The sequence below is a fragment of the Ilyonectria robusta genome (assembly GCF_021365365.1).
Source record: "Ilyonectria robusta strain PMI_751 chromosome Unknown BGZ61scaffold_95, whole genome shotgun sequence".
NCBI classification, from domain to species: Eukaryota; Fungi; Ascomycota; class Sordariomycetes; order Hypocreales; family Nectriaceae; genus Ilyonectria; species Ilyonectria robusta.
The window spans coordinates 8,322-26,167 of record NW_025764529.1 but is presented as its reverse complement, the minus strand read 5'-3'; the positions used below and the strand labels follow the sequence as shown (position 1 = coordinate 26,167).

General features: G+C 29.9%; 3 protein-coding genes across 3 annotated transcripts; 2 read left to right on the top strand and 1 right to left on the bottom strand.

Moving 5' to 3' along the window:
- Positions 1 to 210: 210 nt before the first annotated feature.
- Positions 211 to 887, bottom strand: BGZ61DRAFT_242501 (uncharacterized protein). The gene is made up of 3 exons (XM_046238359.1): positions 815 to 887; positions 529 to 748; positions 211 to 360 (listed from the first exon to the last, which is right to left on the bottom strand). The coding sequence occupies exon 2, from the start codon at positions 731 to 733 to the stop codon at positions 569 to 571; it is 165 nt and encodes a 54-aa protein (XP_046093432.1). The 5' UTR covers positions 734 to 748; positions 815 to 887; the 3' UTR covers positions 211 to 360; positions 529 to 568.
- A 464-nt stretch (positions 888 to 1,351) lies between these two features.
- BGZ61DRAFT_487794 (uncharacterized protein) lies at positions 1,352 to 2,109 on the top strand (the record flags this gene model as incomplete). Its single annotated transcript, XM_046250027.1, has 2 exons — positions 1,352 to 1,816; positions 1,858 to 2,109. The coding sequence occupies 2 exons, from the start codon at positions 1,352 to 1,354 to the stop codon at positions 2,107 to 2,109; spliced, it is 717 nt and encodes a 238-aa protein (XP_046093431.1).
- A 14,741-nt stretch (positions 2,110 to 16,850) lies between these two features.
- BGZ61DRAFT_375647 (uncharacterized protein) lies at positions 16,851 to 17,484 on the top strand (the record flags this gene model as incomplete). The annotated part of the gene is made up of 3 exons (XM_046242434.1): positions 16,851 to 16,972; positions 17,078 to 17,248; positions 17,319 to 17,484. The coding sequence occupies 3 exons, from the start codon at positions 16,851 to 16,853 to the stop codon at positions 17,482 to 17,484; spliced, it is 459 nt and encodes a 152-aa protein (XP_046093430.1).
- Positions 17,485 to 17,846: the final 362 nt, after the last annotated feature.

Genomic DNA, 17,846 nt, shown 5'->3' with positions numbered 1-17,846 from the left:
GTGGCGCCCTGGGCCTTTGATCCACACCCAGTGTAACCTATTCTCCATACCTCCTCGACTTCTCACGGCCCACGGCGTGTTCGATCACGGCCCTCCGCAATCACTAATATTTCCTTGCTTGGAGGTGCCGCCGAGATTCAACAGGACCGACCGTGGTAGAATGAAGGCATTTCCCAGGCCAACCCAAAACCGTTGTGGCCAAACACCTACTCAAAAGAGCCCAGGGAATACCACAGTACCAGATGAGATAATCCAAGTGACACCCTGCCAGCCAGGAGTGCTGCATGTGTTCCGGGATGGACCATAAAGTAAGAAGGACAAGTTGAGAAGTTAGAGCTCCTGTTGAGCTCAGCGGGGGAGCTGTGAGGGAACGATCATGTGACTTTCATACTTTATGAATAGTCTCACTTTATGAATATTGTGTAAATAGCTTAAGTCGGAGCTTTCCTTAGGAATCTCTTTCTCTCCTTGTAAACAATCACTTTACCCAAGTCGCACCCGACCTCGTTCGTGCTCTTGTCCCGTCACAGGAGCGGCCGCCATGGAGTCAAAAACCCGCGAGCTTAGCTCAGCCACAGCACAGCGGGCAATTCTCGGGAATCATGATGTAGCGCTCATGAGGGCCTTTGGGGCAGGATTGTTTTCGGTTTCCATCAGTGGAGGTCTTGCAGAAGTGAGTCCCGGGATCCACGCAGGATGTGTAAACGTAGTAATTTTTCGTGAAGTCGCACATGGTTGCTGGAAGCGACTGACGTAGGTATTTGTTAGACTGGGAATGGTGTGGCTGGCCACTTTCCGGAATGGGCAAGCTCACCAAATGCTTAGGTTGTAGGAGCGGAGCGCAGTGCGGCCTCGAGGATGTCTGCACTAGGGGACGAGCAGAGGCAGAGCGAAAAGGCCGTGGATACAGGAGGGTTGGGGATTTACGGAGAATAGAAAGGGCTATTGTGATGGCATGCCTCGTGTCGGAAGAGCTGGATGAATAAATGAAATGGGCACCGAAGGGGAACTCGGCATACGTGAAAGTGTCCTTGTGGCGTTTATAAGAGGCAGATCTATGCCGTTGAAGGAAGTTGAAGGAAGAGGAGGGGTTTAGATCAGAGACAGGGAGAAACAAGCTCGAGGTAGGCTATATCGAGGGCATACGGACACTTTTAAAAGCATGATGTGAAGGAAGGCGAGGGTGTGGTGCAAGGCTCGAGGTAATGAGGTGTGAAGTGCGTGGTGGTAGTGAAGGATGCGGACATCGGGCCCTTATGACACGGCGCCCGCGATGAGACGCTGCGCTGCGCTGGTGCTGTCGCGAGGTGAGCCATTGTCGCCCTTGCCCATGTCCCATGTCTAAGGAGCAATGACGCTGCTTCAATATGAGAGGGGGATGGATGGCAGCGAAAACGCAGGCGGCCCAGGGTCCCGAGTTTACTGCCAGGTCCGGGCTTGGTACAGCGGTACCCACGGCCGGCAGAGTGGGTTCTTCGAGCCAGTGGGGGCAAAATTAAGCCTCCTCCCAAGTTCCAACTCTCGAACGACTGGGGCCAAGCGCAAGCGCAGCGATGGTACCAGGAGCCGACATACCCTCAGACATCACGCGCGGGGCCCGGGCTTGTACTGTAGTTCTGGCCCTGGCTCTGGTGGCTCTGGTGGCTCTGGTCTGGTTTCTGGCGCTGTGCTTGTTGGACGCTGGGCTATTTCGGGTTCTAAATGCGAGCCCGCCATCGATATTGAAGTCCGTCAGCGTGCGAGGGCACGCACCAGCCTGGCTCCGACCCCTGTCCCACACTGCTCGTACAGTGCTCCGGACGCACTGCAGTCTGCAGTCTGTAGTCTGCGATGCCGTGGATGCTGACATCTCGGTAGGCAGACCGGGCACGGACCGATGAGGGCAGCATAGGCCAGGCCATCCACGACGGCATTCCGCGCTTTGCCGCGTCTCGTCTCGCCTCGCCTCACCTTGCCCCACCCTTAACATCGAGGGACAGAGAGACAGAGGTATCGGCGGAGAGTCACCGGGGAGTCACGGAAGGCATTCTGTGCACCGGTGTACCGGTATGTCGGGGACCCAAGTCCTGGACTGGGGATGCTGAGACGGCGTCCAATGTGGTTAGGTGAGTCGCTCGCTTGACTGAGTCGCTCGCTTATCATGTACGTTATAGTATTTTCCTTCAATTAATTTACCCAGTAAGATATTTCCCTACTATAATTAACGTGGTTGACAAGCGAGTTGCGAATACAAGCGAGTTGGCACTTCCACTATAAAATCCCTACCTTCTATATTCTAACTTCCCTTTCTTCAACCACACTACATGGATCCTAAAACTAAAGAGGCCAATCTAGTCCTTGCTATTCAGGCTATCAAACAAAACCCCAAACTAAGTCTTCTTAAAGCTGCTACGATCTATAATGTTAATCGCAATATATTACGAAATAGAATGAACGGACGACGCGCTCGACGCAATACCCGCGCTAACTCTATGAGATTGACCCAGCCTGAAGAAGAGACTCTAGTCAAGTTCATCCTTAACCTATATTCGCAAGGATTTCCCCCTCGGCTTAGTGGTGTTGAAGAAATGGCCAACCTCCTTCTCTTGGAATGCAACAGAGGATGCGTCAGATAGTACTGGGCCTTGTATTTTATTAAGTAATAATTAGAGCTCTAGATATATTTTAATTATACCTATAACTATTAGAGAGTCTTATATAAAGGTCTGGTTATAATTAATATATAGTTTAAATTTATATAGAATATAAAGGCTAAATAGAGTATTTTAAATATAAATTTCTATAACTTTAATAAAATTAAATTTATAATAGATATTTGTCACAGGCTGAGCCTGAAGTGAAGGCCCGGGTGCAAGCCTGGGCCGGGAGTACAATAACCCGAGGGTGCAGCTAGCAAGCAGAGTTTTCACTGCGACCTCTTAGCGAGGTCTTCTCTCTCTCTCTCTCTTTCTCTTTAGCTTAAGATACTTCTAAATACAAGAACCCTATTGTTGGACAAATTCAGGGCTCGCCCCTTGTCACGGCCCAGGTTGGGACCAGGCGGTCACAACTGGCAGAATTATAACGTACCCACTTTTTCACCTGACACAGATCCCGAACTCACCCCGTGTAAGTAAGCCCGAGCGTACGACTTACTTCCCCAGGATGAGCTATAGGATTGGACTTACTCTTATCCCGTAAGCCTGTATAAGTACTATTAGTATATAGATACTCTTTTAGTACTTTTATAGATAGATAGCCTTATTAGCTATTAATATACTTAGTTATATTGAATTTACTATTTTATTATTATTAGATTGTGATTTATATTACTTATTATAATATTCTGATTTATTTAATTATATATTTTATATCTTAGACTTACTTTATATTTTTAAGTTAGATTTAATTATTATATTTCTTATAATATTATTTTATTAATAATAATTATAACTAGTTTTAAATAATATAGAAAAGTAAAAGTAATATAATTTAGTAATTAAAAATAAATAATAGTAATTTAAGAAGTTAATATTAAAAATTAGGTAATTTTAGTATTTATTATAGTTAAGAAGTTATATTATTTTAGTAATTAATATATAGAATATAATTTTCTACTTTTTTAAGTTATTAAGCCTATTAAAAATAAATAGACTAATAATTTAATTAATTTTAACTAAATATAGTATTTTAATAAATATACTGTTTTTTATATAAAAAGTAAATATTAAATATTAGTAGTTAATAATTATAAAAGTTACTAATTTACTAAGTTTAAGTAATTTTATAAGAGAAGGAATATTATTTTAATTTATATATTCTTATACTTATTATATCTTCTTTAGCTACTTAATATTAAAATCTTTAATTTACTAAAATAAATATATAATTATAAAATTAAAAAGCTTATAAAGTATTATATTATTTATATAATTAAAGTTAAGTTTTTTTTACTTTTAAAGCTGTTTTTTTAAAGATTTTTATAGAAAGTAATATTTAAATAGAATTTAAAGAGTCTAGCTTAATTTCTATAAATTCTAATATAATCTTATTTATTAATATTCTTTAAATATATAAATAGATATTTAATTCTATATAATTTACTATAACTCTTTTATTATAATAGCTTTAAAGCTAAAAAAAAAAGTTATTAAAATCAGGAAAAAATATCCTCTTATTATATAAAAAATAGTATTATTAATACTATTTATACTATTTTAGTCGGGCTAATATTAGCCTGATAATTAGAAATTAAAAATTACTTTAAAATTAATTTACTTTAAAATTAACTTAATTTTAAAGCTAGATATCTTAGCATCTAGAATATAATAGGGGATAATTTCAATATTATCTAAAAGCTGATTTTTCAGGCTATCTAATAGTATATATATTATCTAGCTATAATTACTAGATTTTGAGAAATTATCTATAAAAAGCCCGAGACCTTCTAGCTAATTAAAACTTAAGATTTCTAGTAATATATACTAATATATTTTATAATATACTATCTTATACTATCTACTTTCTATTTATATATACTTCTTAACTTTATATTCTTTATTAGAATATTCCTCTTATTATAATATTATTTTATTTTACTACTTAATAACCTTTAATATTATTAAAGACTAAATAAATATATAAATATATATCTTTAACCTTAAGAATTAAATCCTAATTAATTCTATAAATAAATATAATACAATATTAATAATACTATTTATACTATATAAATAGCACTAAAATATAGTATAAATATAATATTAATTATACTATTTATACTATATAGAAAAGATAATAGCCCTACTTATATTTAAAATTATTTTTAATTTCAAATTATTTTAACTTATAATTTAAATACTTTAAAAAGTATAAGCATTTTAAGTATAAAAATTATACTAGAAAAAGGCTGCTTTTTTAAGCTTTTTTATAGTATATAATATATCTCTATATCTTTAATAATCTCAAATTAAACCACCTTTAATTTCAAAGTAGAAACTTGATTTTAAAGCATAATTACTCAGAATCCCCTAAACATTAAATAACAATAATAATACCACTAAAAAGCCACTTTTTTAAGCTTTTTAATAGTATACTTATTATCTAGCTACAATAGCTAGATTTTAAGAAATTATCTATAAAAAGCTAGAGACCCTCTAGTAAATTATAATAGTTATATCTCCTAGTTTGCTATAGGTATAATCTAGAGTAAATAAAAGGCAGGTTACTAGTAGATAAACTGTAAATTTATATTAACAAAGCAATTAAAGTATTACTTATAGAATAATATTACATCTAGTAATAATTAAGTATAGTAATATATAGTAAGTTAAGATAATTAAGGTAACTAAGTTATATTAATAGCTAAATAGCTATATATAGTAAATATATACTACTTAATTAACTATATAGTTATAGTAAGTTAATAGATTATAAGAATTATCTAATAATCCTAATAATTCTTATATTTCTAAATTACTTAAATTATCTAATAATTAAGGTAATCTATACATAATAAAAGGGAATAAGTAGGTATACTATTAGCATACATAATATAATTAGGGCCTAATTTAATATAAATTATAATATAATATCTTCCCTCTATTAATTCTTATTTTAAGATTAATTATTATATGCTACCTACCTAATTATTCTATTTAGTAAGTTCTTTTCCCTTTCTTATTATTCTATCTATAATATCTAATTATATTATTAAGAAATATAAATCCTACACCCCAATAACTAAGCATTATAATATCCTTCTTAAGGTTATTTTATCTTATTAAATTACTATAATAACTTCTTATTCTACCTATAAATAATCCGATATAGATTATATAATATCTTTAAGCAATTCTTTATATTATTCTAAGTATATCTATCTTAACTTATTATATTATAATACTCATAGCCTTTTCCCTTAGTAGCTATATAAGGTTGCTACTTACTATGCTTATTTCGAATCCAAGCTAAAGGCAGCCGAGGATACCTATTGCTAAATAGACGCTAAAATTAAGTATCTTTAAAAATAAAAGAAATTGTAGTTTGAAAAAATAATATATGCTATATTGCATGGTATTAATAATATAGAGGAGCTTAAATAGGTAGAAAGGGAGGAGGCTGAGTAGAAGGTATAGTATTAAGCTACTTTTTTAATTATCTTTAAGGGTTGTTCTTCTATAAATAGTATATTAATAGAGGATTTTAAGATAATTTAAGATGCTATTTATTTAGAGATACTATTAAATTCTTTTTTATTAGCTACTTTTAGTTTTATTATTCTTACTAGGGGAAATCCTTCTATTCCTTCTAGTAGTAGTTAATATTTTAAAATCTATCCTAATATATATTTCCTAGAATATTTTTTTATTTAAGAAAGTTCTTTAATTTAACTTAATAGTATATAAGATATTTATAGAATTTTTATATATCTTCTAAAAAATTATAGTTTTCCTATTTTATAAGATATTTTATTTTATTATTTTCTCTTTTTATATTAAGTATTATTTTAATTGTAAATTCTTAGTTATTCTTAACTTCTATTTCTTAATTATTATTCTATATTTTAACTTAAATAGTATCTACTATTAATTTAAGTAAGGAAATATAAAAGATTGGATGAAGCTTAATCTTTAATAGTAAGTTTAGTTTATAGTTATTTTCTAAAAATTTTCTAAAATTTTATAAAATCTAATAAATTTAAATTCCAATTTATTATTTAGCCTTTTTATTATAATATTTTTTATTACAAGATAAATTATATCTTCCTCCTAGAAGGTTAATCTCTTTAATTTTTTCTAGTTATAGTATTTTTTTATTTATTTTTTAATAAATTCTAGTTTTATTTTTATTCTTTATATAGCTATTATAGCTAGTTAGTACTAAGAATTACCTTAATATTTAAGAGTTCTTCTTATAATAATCTATAGATATTAGGGGTAAATCTAAAGTTAGCATAAGCTAATATAAGCTTTATTATTCCCGAGGTAGATATATTATAAGCTAGTTATACTATAGGTAACTTCTAGACCTAATTATCTTACTTATAATTAATATAATACTATAGATACTACTTAACTATTTAATTAAGTCTTTCTATTTATCTATCTACTTATAGTCTCTAAGCTATTATAAACTTATAATTCAATTCTATTTAAGCTATTAGTCCTTATTAAAACTTAGATATAAAGGTTATTTCTCTATTAGATACAATCTCCCTTAATAGTCTATATATACTAATAATATTTTGTGACGGTCGGGTCTAACCTAGAGGTATAGGATAGGTCCGAGGCGTGAGGTGTATGATCGAGTGGATCAGGACGTCGTAGTGAGCAATGTAGGTCACGGTCTGGTAATGGTAGAATAGTAGATTCAATTAACAAGTGTGTTGATAGCTGGTGAGGCTATCATCTATGAAAGTGCAAAAAGAGTGTTATATACTAAATGGGGATTGGTTGGATCGTGTGGAGCGTTGGATTGTAGCGATCCTAGGATCGTGGCGATCCAGGATCGTGGGCACGATCCGTAGCGTGACGCTCCAGGTGCCACTGGGCAGAAAAAGTGGGTACCTGTGGGATTACTGCCAAGGTTGACCGCCAGGCCGACCTGGGCCGTGACATATTTCTTAAGAATATATAAGAAAGTTATTCTATATTAATAGATTCTTAGTAGGGTAAGAAGTATATAAACTTTATAAGCCTATTTACAATAATAAATATACTATTATAGAGTACTCTAGTTATTAGATTTTTAAATAGTAGAAGCTTAGTAATATAATTTATTATAATAAATTCCTAAAATTATTATACTACTAGTAGTAATTATAATTATCTATAAGATTTATATTATAGTAATTTTAACTTTTTATATAAATTATAGCTTTTAATAATATCTAAGATAACTTTCTTTATTTAGGGAAATAAGTATATTATTCTCAGTCTATTTAGAATTCCATTAATACCTTAATATCTATATAGAGGATATTTATATATTTCCCATACTAATCTCTCTTATAATTTATTAGAAACCTATAATTAATCTATTTATTTTTCCTTAGATAGTATATTATTATACTCCTAAATTTCCTTTAATAATAAATTTCCCTATTTTACTATATATATTACTATAAAAATTTATCTATTAAATTTATTAATAAATTATACTTCCTTTATTAGGTTATTATTATATATTTAATTTATCTTATTATACTCTAAGTATACTAATTATAAGTAATTATCATTCTTAAATATTATATAATTATAGTAGAATTATTTATAGGCTTAGCTTCTTATAAGCTCCTTAATTTAGTAGCATTTTATTTTTTCCTTTAAAAAGCTAGATACTAATTCCCAAGGTATAAATACCTACCTATAGTATATTAATATCCTATAGTAATAATCAAATTTATTAAAGAATACTTTATTATTATTATTGTAGAATAAGTATTTTTAGTGGATTTTCTTCTACTATTTCTTATTAGGTATCTTATATATATTATACTATTCTTTAGATACTTTTAAAGATATATAATATACTTCTACTTAAGATATCCTTCTAAAGTTAGCTTAAGGAGTTACTTATTTTTCTTAGTAATATTAATATTAAAGTTAGGTTATTAGCTAATAGTATTAGCTCTATTATTTTCCAATTTCTTTTTATAGATAATAATATAATTAAATTCCAATAATATTTCACATAGCAAAATTACCTACTACTAAGCTCTTATATAATTATAAAATATAAGATATTCTTATAATAGTATAAATCTTAATCTTATACTTACTTTCTAAGAATAATATTAGAATTTCTTAAATAAGTTAACTATAGCAAGAAACTTCTTATTGTAAATAGGATAGTTAAGCTCTACTTTATATAATTTATATAAGTAAAAGACAATTAGATATAATTTCCTATTAATATCTCTTTATTTAATTTAAATTCCAGATTAAAATTAAAAAAGTCTATCTTAAGCTTAACTTCTTTTTTTAAGTTAAATATAGCTAAAACTAATTTATTAAGAATTATATTCTTAATATTATTAAAAGCCTTCTATATCTTAATATCCCATCTAAAATCCACTCCTTTCTTTATAAATTCTATAAGAGTATATCTAATACTTTTAAAGTTACAAATAAACTTTCAGTAATAATTAGCAAATTTCAAGAAGCTTTATACTTCTTTAATATTTTTAGATTTCAGCCAATCTTTAATAGCTTTAATCTTCTTTTAATTTATATAAATCTTATTTAAATGGATAGTATATCTAAGAAAGTCACTTCATCTATATAAAACTTACTTTTCTCTAGTTTAAAAGAAGGTTTACATCCTATAATTTCTTAAGCACTATATAAATATATTCTATATACTCTTCTTCCATATTAAAAAAGATAAGAATATTATTAAGATAATATATAATAAAGATATTAAGATATTCCCTTAGTATATTAGTAATTATCTATTAAAAGGTCGCCGGTATATTAGTAAGTTTAAAGGGTATAACTAGATATTTAAAAAGTTTATATTTTATGCAGAATATAATCTTCTATTTATCTCCTAATTTAATATAGATAAGGTTATAAGCTTCTTTAAGGTTAAGGGCTATAAATTACTTTTTACTATATAATTAGTCTTTTAATTTATTAATAAATAGCAATAATATCTAGTTCTTAATAGTAATATTATTAAGCTATCTATAGTCTACAATTAATTATAGTTTTCTATTTTTCTTAAGGATAAATATAACTAGATATTCTATAGAGGACTTTAATATCCTAATAAATCCCTTTTTTAATATATCTTTAAGGTATTCTTTTAATATATAAAGTTAAACTTTATTAAGATTATAAATCTTATAGAACTTAGCTATAATTCTATCCTTTAGTATTATCTCGTAATTCTATTAACTATACTATAGTAGACCTATTTCTATTTCTTTAGCAAATAGCTTCTTATAGATATAATAAGTAGGTAATACATTCTTAAGCCTATTATCTACTTTCTTATATTTCTTTATTTCTTACAGTTCTTTATCAAGCCTTATAAATTATACTTATATACATACAATAATATAGTATATCTTATTATTTTAAGTATTATAATATTTATATCTAGTACCTTAAGATAGTAAAGTATCTATTATATTATTATATATTACTTTGCTAGTACTATTATTAGTTAAAATTTAAAATCTTATATTATTATTTAAATTCTATTTATAAGAGAAATAATTATTAATATTATTAAAGGTTATTTAGCTAGTCCTCTAATTAATTAGTAAGTTTACTTATTATAGCTATAGGTAGCCTAAAATTAAATTATATTATCCTAAGGGGATAATATTAAAAGAAATATCTTTATTATATTTATTTATAAAAACCTTAAGGTAATTAATCTCCCTAGTAATATATCTGCTATTATAACTAAAACTTATTTCTTTAAGATTCTATACTTAGTATAGATTTAATTTATCCTTCTATAGTAGCCTCAATTTATTTACCACTCTTAGATAAAGGTAGTTAAGTTCTATACTACTATCTACTAGTATAGTATATTAGCATCCCTTAATTTATACCTAGATTTCCAAGCAATCTATTTTTATACTTTCTATAGTATATAGAGCTTTTTCTAGGAATTCTACTTCTTCTAGCTCTTAGCCTATCTATTACTTTATTATAGAGGGCAAGAATGGTTTTTTATCTATATTTAAACCATCTTATACTATTTTCAGTCTTTAGCTTATCCGCTAGTTTATTATTAAAAGTTAAATCTATCTTTATGCATTTTCTAAAAGTAACTATAAATAGTCTTTTTTTCCTAGTTATATATTATATATCTTTAATATTACAATTTATTATAAATACTTCTTTATATATTTTATTAGGCATAGGAATAGGTATATATTTCTTTTTTATTCTTTAAGAATAAAAAGAGCTTTTTCTTATTTTACAGTAATCTTTTTTACTATATTCCTTTCCATATTTACACTACTTACTTAATATTATATTAGTTTCTTTAATTTAGTTATTATCTTTTCTTATTTTATTATTTTAAGCTAGCTTTTAATTTCTTTTTATTAAGTATTATTATTAAATAATTTATTATATATAGCTTATCCTAATAAAAAGTATTTTTATTCTTCCTTATCTAATACAAAGCTATATCTTAGTTTTTATATAAATTTAGCATTTCTAATATTAGCAGTTCTAAGAATCTTATAATTCTTATAGATACTACTATAGAAATCTATTTATCTTAGCTTTTAAAATAGTAATATAATACTTTAAGTAGCTATAGATATTCTTATAATACTTTATATTATTCTTTATATATAATTAGATAATAAAATTCCTAGTAGCCTTAAGGGGTAGTAGTTATAAGTCTATTTATTCTTTATATAGTAGTAGTATTATAGATAGTAATATAAAATCTATAAGATTTAATTATATCCTTCTATATTAAGATAGAGAATAGAGTTATTCCTAAACTCTATTTTAGATTCTACTATATAATCTTTAACTTTATATCTTATTATTACATAAAAATAGATAGATTTATATTTTTTAGTATCTTATTATTTCTATATAAGCTATTAGTATATAGCTTCTTTAGTTTTCTATTATTATTTACCTTACTTATTAAGTATAGCTTTATCCCACTATAGTTTTTTTATAGCTATCTAACTTACTTCTTCTAGGATACTAAATATATATTCCTTTATATAGAAATTCAGTCTTTTCTTATTACTAGAATTAGAATATTTATCCCTAATATTATAATCTTCTAGCTATCTATTGGGAATATTATTCTAGGTATCTAGTACCTCTAGTATTCCTCTTTAGTAAATTTCTAGCTTCTTTTTCCTTTATATTATAGCTATAATTCTTATTATTTCTACTAATAATTAGGTTATTAGGGGTTCTAAAACTAGTATCTATTCTTCTAAATTCCTTTTTTTATTAATTTTTAAAGTAGGTTTCTCCTAATAAGAATCTTTTACTTCTTTTTTAAATAAGTATTACTTTAAGCTAAATAAATATACAGAGCTATTTAAGCTAGTATAGTTATATATACCTTATATTATAGTAATAATTTACATTTATACTGCTATTTCTATTTCCTTCTATCTCTAGATAGTATTTAATAATTATTACCCAGTAGATATAAATTAAAATTATTATTCTTTTTTAAACTTATAGCATTCTCATGCAAAATATCCTTTTTTATTGTAGTTATAATATATAATATCCTTCTTATCTTAAAGCTACCTCTATATAGCTTTAAGTTTTATAAGTCTAGTATATATCCCTTAAAAGATATTTCTATAAGAGTTACCCTAGTAGCTACCTCTTTATCCTCTACTAGATTCTTATTAATTGGGATAGTAGGGATTGTATAGAGTATCTTAACCTCTCTAGTATATTATAGCTTTCTCCCTGTATTTTTTATATTATTATTTGTCGATTTTAACAGCTATAGTAATATATTTAGTAAGAGTATCAAGTCAATTAGCTTTATAAAGCTCATTCTTAACCTCATTCTTCAGTCCCTAATAGAATATCTCTATAAATATCTTATTCTTCTAGTTTAATTTAGAGGCAACTTATTAGAGTATAATAATATAAGCAGCAGCAAAGTAGAGTTATTTAAGCATATAGATCTTTATAGCTACCTGCCTTTCTTTATTAACCATTCTAAATATATCTTTAAGAGCTATTTTAAATTCTTCCAATCTATAAATAGGTTAATTATATTCTAATCTTACTTAGCTTTATTATTATTAAGAAAATCCTTAAGAATAAATTTAAACTAATTCTTAGTATTACTAGCTATTAAATTACTTATAAATAGTAATTATAATTCTATAAATACTAATTATTATAAGTACTACTAAAAGTATCCTTTTATCCTAATAATAAAAAATATAATATTACTAGATATTTTATTAAACTTCTTAAATAATAATAATTTTATTACTTCCTCTAGGTTATATTTAGTATTTATAGCAATTACAGCTAGTATATTTTATACTTACTACTATAGAATATAAATTAGGTTACTTAAGTATACTATTTTAGCAGCTATATTAGTATTATTTACCGGTATATTATAGGCTGGTAGTATAGATATATTACTTAGGGTAGCGGGGGTTCTGGATATTTTAATAGTATAAGATATTGCTTAATAGTTAATATAAGTAACTATTCTAAATAAGAGCTATTAATATATAACAGTTGTATCTCCTAGTCTGCTATAGGTATAGTCTAGGGTAAATAGAAGGTAGGTTACTAGTAGATAAATTATAGATTTATATTAGCAGAGTAGTTAGAGTGTTACTTATAGAGTAATATTATATTTAGTAATAGTTAAGTATAGTAATATATAGCAAGTTAAGGTAATTAAGGTAATTAAATTATATTAATAGCTAAGTAGCTATATATAGTAAATATATACTACTTAATTGACTATATAATTATAGTGGGTTAATAGATTATAAGAATTATCTAATAATCTTAATAATTTTTATATCTTTAGATTATTTAGATTATTTAATAATCGAGGTGATTTATATATAATAGAAGGGAATAAGTAGGTATACTATTAGTATATATAATATAGTCGAGGCCTAATCTAATATGGGTTGTAATATAAATTCTGAACTTTTATATATTATTATTATTAGTATAATATATACTATTATACACTATTATATACTATTTTATACTATTATCCCTTATTTCTTATCTTATCTCTTATCTATATATTCTTTATAAGAATATCCTTTTATTTATAATTTATTCTATTCTTCTATTACTATATAACCTCTAATAAATATTATTAAAGCTAGATATTAAGTTATAGATTCTAATACTAACTAAGCTGCCTCTAAAAGAATATAACTTTTAAATCTCTTTAATACTATATATTAAAGGTTATTAAGTAGTAAAATAAAATAATATTATAATAAAGATAAATATTTTAATAAAGGATATAAGATTAAGAGGTATATATAGAGAAGAGGTAAATAGTATAAAATAGTATAAAATAGTATATTTTAGTATATAATATTAGAAATCTTAAGTTTTAATTAACTTAAAAATCTTTAGCTTTTTATAGATAATTTCTCAAAATTTAGCTATTATAGCTAGATAATATATATACTATTAGATAGCCTAAAAAACCAGCTTTTAGATAGTATTAAAATTATCCCCTATTATATTTAAGATATTAAGATATCTAGCTTTAAAATTAAGTTAATTTTAAAATAAATTAATTTTAAATTAATTTTTAATTTCTAATTATCAGGCTAATATTAGTCTGACTAAAATAGTATAAATAGTATTAATAATACTATTTTTTATATTATAAGAGTATTTTTTTTCCTGATTTTAATAACTCTTTTTTTAGCTTTAAAGTTATTATAGTAAAAGAGTTATAATAGATTATATAAAATTAAATATCTATATATATATTTAAAGAATATTAATATCCAGTATAATTCCAAGTAAAAATTAGTCTTTATAAAAACTAAAAAATTATTGGATAATTTTACTATTAGGGCTGTAACTTTTAATAAGGTAATTTAAGGCTTAAAAAGTTAAATAAAGCTATTAAAACTTAAAAAGAAGGCTAAAATAGCTCCAGCTAACTCTAATACCTCTTTTATTAGTATTTAAGAGGTTGAAAAAACTAGAGCTAATATATAGAAGTAAATAGAAAAAGATAAAATTAAAAAAAAAGTAAAGAAAAAAGCAGCAGCTAAAAAACTAGAAAAAGAGAAGAAATCAGCAAAAGAAAAGAAAGCAGCAAAAGAGAAGAAAGCAGCAAAAGAGAAAAAAGCAGTAAAAGAGAAGAAAGCAGTAAAAGAGAAGAAAGTAGCAAAAGAGAAGAAAGCAGCAAAAGAGAAGCGAATTACAGAGAAGGAAAAAGGTGGGCCAGATTAGAATTTTCTAGATTTTTTCCTCTATCTAATAGTATTTTTCTTATATTTTCTTATTGGCTATTCCCCTTAGTATTCCTAGTTATAATTTTGCTGTGTAGATGTAAGTCTTATCTCTTATCTTATCACAAATCGCCTAATTGAGAAGACAGAAGTCACTCCGTTAGTCACTGCCCAAGAGGTGGGGCGGGTCTGACCAATTAACATCCTGTGTGCACAGACGTGGCCCGTAGATAGGGGTGGCCCGTAGGTCGGTGAGTTGTCTTAGCAGCTGCCTGGTAGGCAGCTGCTGTAGTGGGGCAGGGCTGATATGTGACACAGGACCTATCCACTGCTGCGTGCTCAGCGAGCCCAACACCCCATAATTGGCATTCGATATCATCCACTACCTACTTGGCAGTCCATTCGTCTTGAATCTTCTATTTGAGGGCCATCTTCAGCCTCTGCATCTCGTTTTGGAGTTCCCGGCGGGCCTTGCTTGTGTTGTTTCGTTCCTTAACGTAGTCCCTATAGGTCTCGCACCAACCGCCTGATTCAAGGATGGGTGTTGATAGATGCCGCCTGCTTATATTCAGTTTCTTAAGGCTGGGAAAGATTATAATAACTTATAACTCGCCGGCCTAAAAGGTTATAATATTAAGGAAAAGCCGTCCTTATCTGGCCGGTAGAATAGCAGTTTTGTATATTGGATAGAAGAATAGCGTAGGTGAATAAGTAACAGCACCGGCTAAAGCAGATTGTTAAAATAGCGCGTTATCGTGTTAGTCTAATGGTTTGGTTATTGATAGCTTTAGCAGATACTGGGGAAGTTCGCATGCTATAGCAAGAGATAAAGGCAACGCTTCTCTGGTCCTTGGACGGATTTCCGGGTGCGAGGTTAGAATCGAGCTGGTTAAATAATCTCTTCCGCAGGGGGAGCCTCATTTAATTTATACCCGGGATCATAAAGGGGGCTTGTGCTTCATGCTGACATTTTCCCAACCCCCTGGAGGCGTCAGTGCAACAAGTAAAATCGAAGTCGGCTTCTCCAACACCTGTATATGCTAGCTTTTATTTCTATTCTAATACTCAGTGCGTTTATGCTCAGAACGCTGTAATACCTGTAATACAACATAGTCAAGCCGCTCGACTGCCTTCCTGAGACAGTTAGGTTTCCCAGGTAATAAACCTGAGCTATATTGGGGTTTATGTTAGTAGTAGGATTAGGGCGTTGTATTAAGGAGAGTGGGTATTATATTCTAATAATAGTCAAATAGGTATTTAATATAATTAAGTGTATTAATAGCTAAGGAGTAATAGTCTAATCTAGAGGTAATTAAGGGGGTCTATATATAAGTCGTTCCTTTTCTTGATTACTGTGTTTTATCTATTAATTACTGGTTTCCTCTATAGGGCTGGACGGACCGAACCAGCTGCGGTGACTGTTTTTAAGTTGCACTCCGACTGGGTATACTTGCTAGCGGGGAAATAAGAAAAGTAGGTCTTTATGCCTCCTATGGCTTGACTGTCAGGTACACCGAAGCCACAGTAGCTAGTAAGGTAGATAGCGGTTATTCTATGGTGATGCTATTCTGCGCTGGTCCGCTGCGGTCCTGCTGCTGTTGCCGGGTCTACTGTAGCAACGAGAATTGAATGAATTATGTTCGTAAGATACATCGTCCAATATACTGTGGGGCTCACAAGGATGTCCGTGCAGATCTATTTTACTTGTTGGAACGTGCTTTTTGGGTTTGCAACAGTGACCCCTAGGCTGCCATACGCTACCCAAACTCTGCTTCGGATGGCTTCGGATCGGCCGGGTGATATGATGTTCTGGCTGACCACTTGCACCTGGCATACGCTCCAAGGTGCAGAACACATAAATCCAGGCTCCACGCGCTTCGTGCATTTCGGTAAGCTAGAACAGTGGACGTTATTGACGGATCGCCAACCAATCATGACGATATCCAATAATTCCCCAACTAGCCCCGACCAAACGCCGATGCATCCAATCGAGGGATGGCTCCCCATAATTTTCTTCTTCGGGATTATGTTCGTCCTTTATGCGATTCTTGCCATGTACGTGTATGTCGTCTCCCAACCGACGAGTACGGGCCCATATCTCTGGAGCTAACGATGGGAAAGATGCATATATAAAATTGCCAGAAGCAACTAACTCGCGAGCCCAGAGGATTCAGAGGACGTACAGTCGGCAAGCAGCACAAACTCTGAGACTAACGATATGCAGCGGCTAGACTCAATAGCTCCGCCGAGGACGTATAAGCAAGTGAAAATGGAGATGAAACTTGAAGGCACAGGGGAGCATTTGGCCCGGCCCGACTCATTTGTCACTTGGTAGGCTACTCAATCTCCAAAATAGATGATGGATTCGTGATCTCGAACTAACCGCTCCTGTTATTATCAGTGTTATATGCTTGGAGGCGATGAGGGACAGCGATACCGTCCGCCGCTTATCGTGTAGACATAGCTTCCATTCGGGTTGCATTGCTTCATGGTATCTGACGCACCATTATACCTGTCCTCTGTGTATATCGCGCTATATACCAGTGGACCTTAGAACTGAGCGATGACAAGGGCAAGGTGTACGGGGTCTTCGATGCCCAGTGATCACGAACTTTGTCCCACAAAATTTGCAAGCATAAGTATCGATCCCACGCATTTTGCATTCGCGACCTTGCGTTTAACATCTGCCATTGGCATTGTGATCGAGCACACAGAATGATTTGGCGAGGCACTCTGTCCCTGGCCGCTCCTGCTCAAGCCATTGTCCGCACTAAGTTATGGCATTTGTAGCTGAACTTAAGTCAATGGCAGAGTCAATATCACATGTTAAAGTCAAAATCCCCAACTTTTGAATTCCTGGCTGGTCATCAATCATATGACAGCTTGCGTATTCATTCAATCTGCACACACTCCCGTGAAACTATGTAGG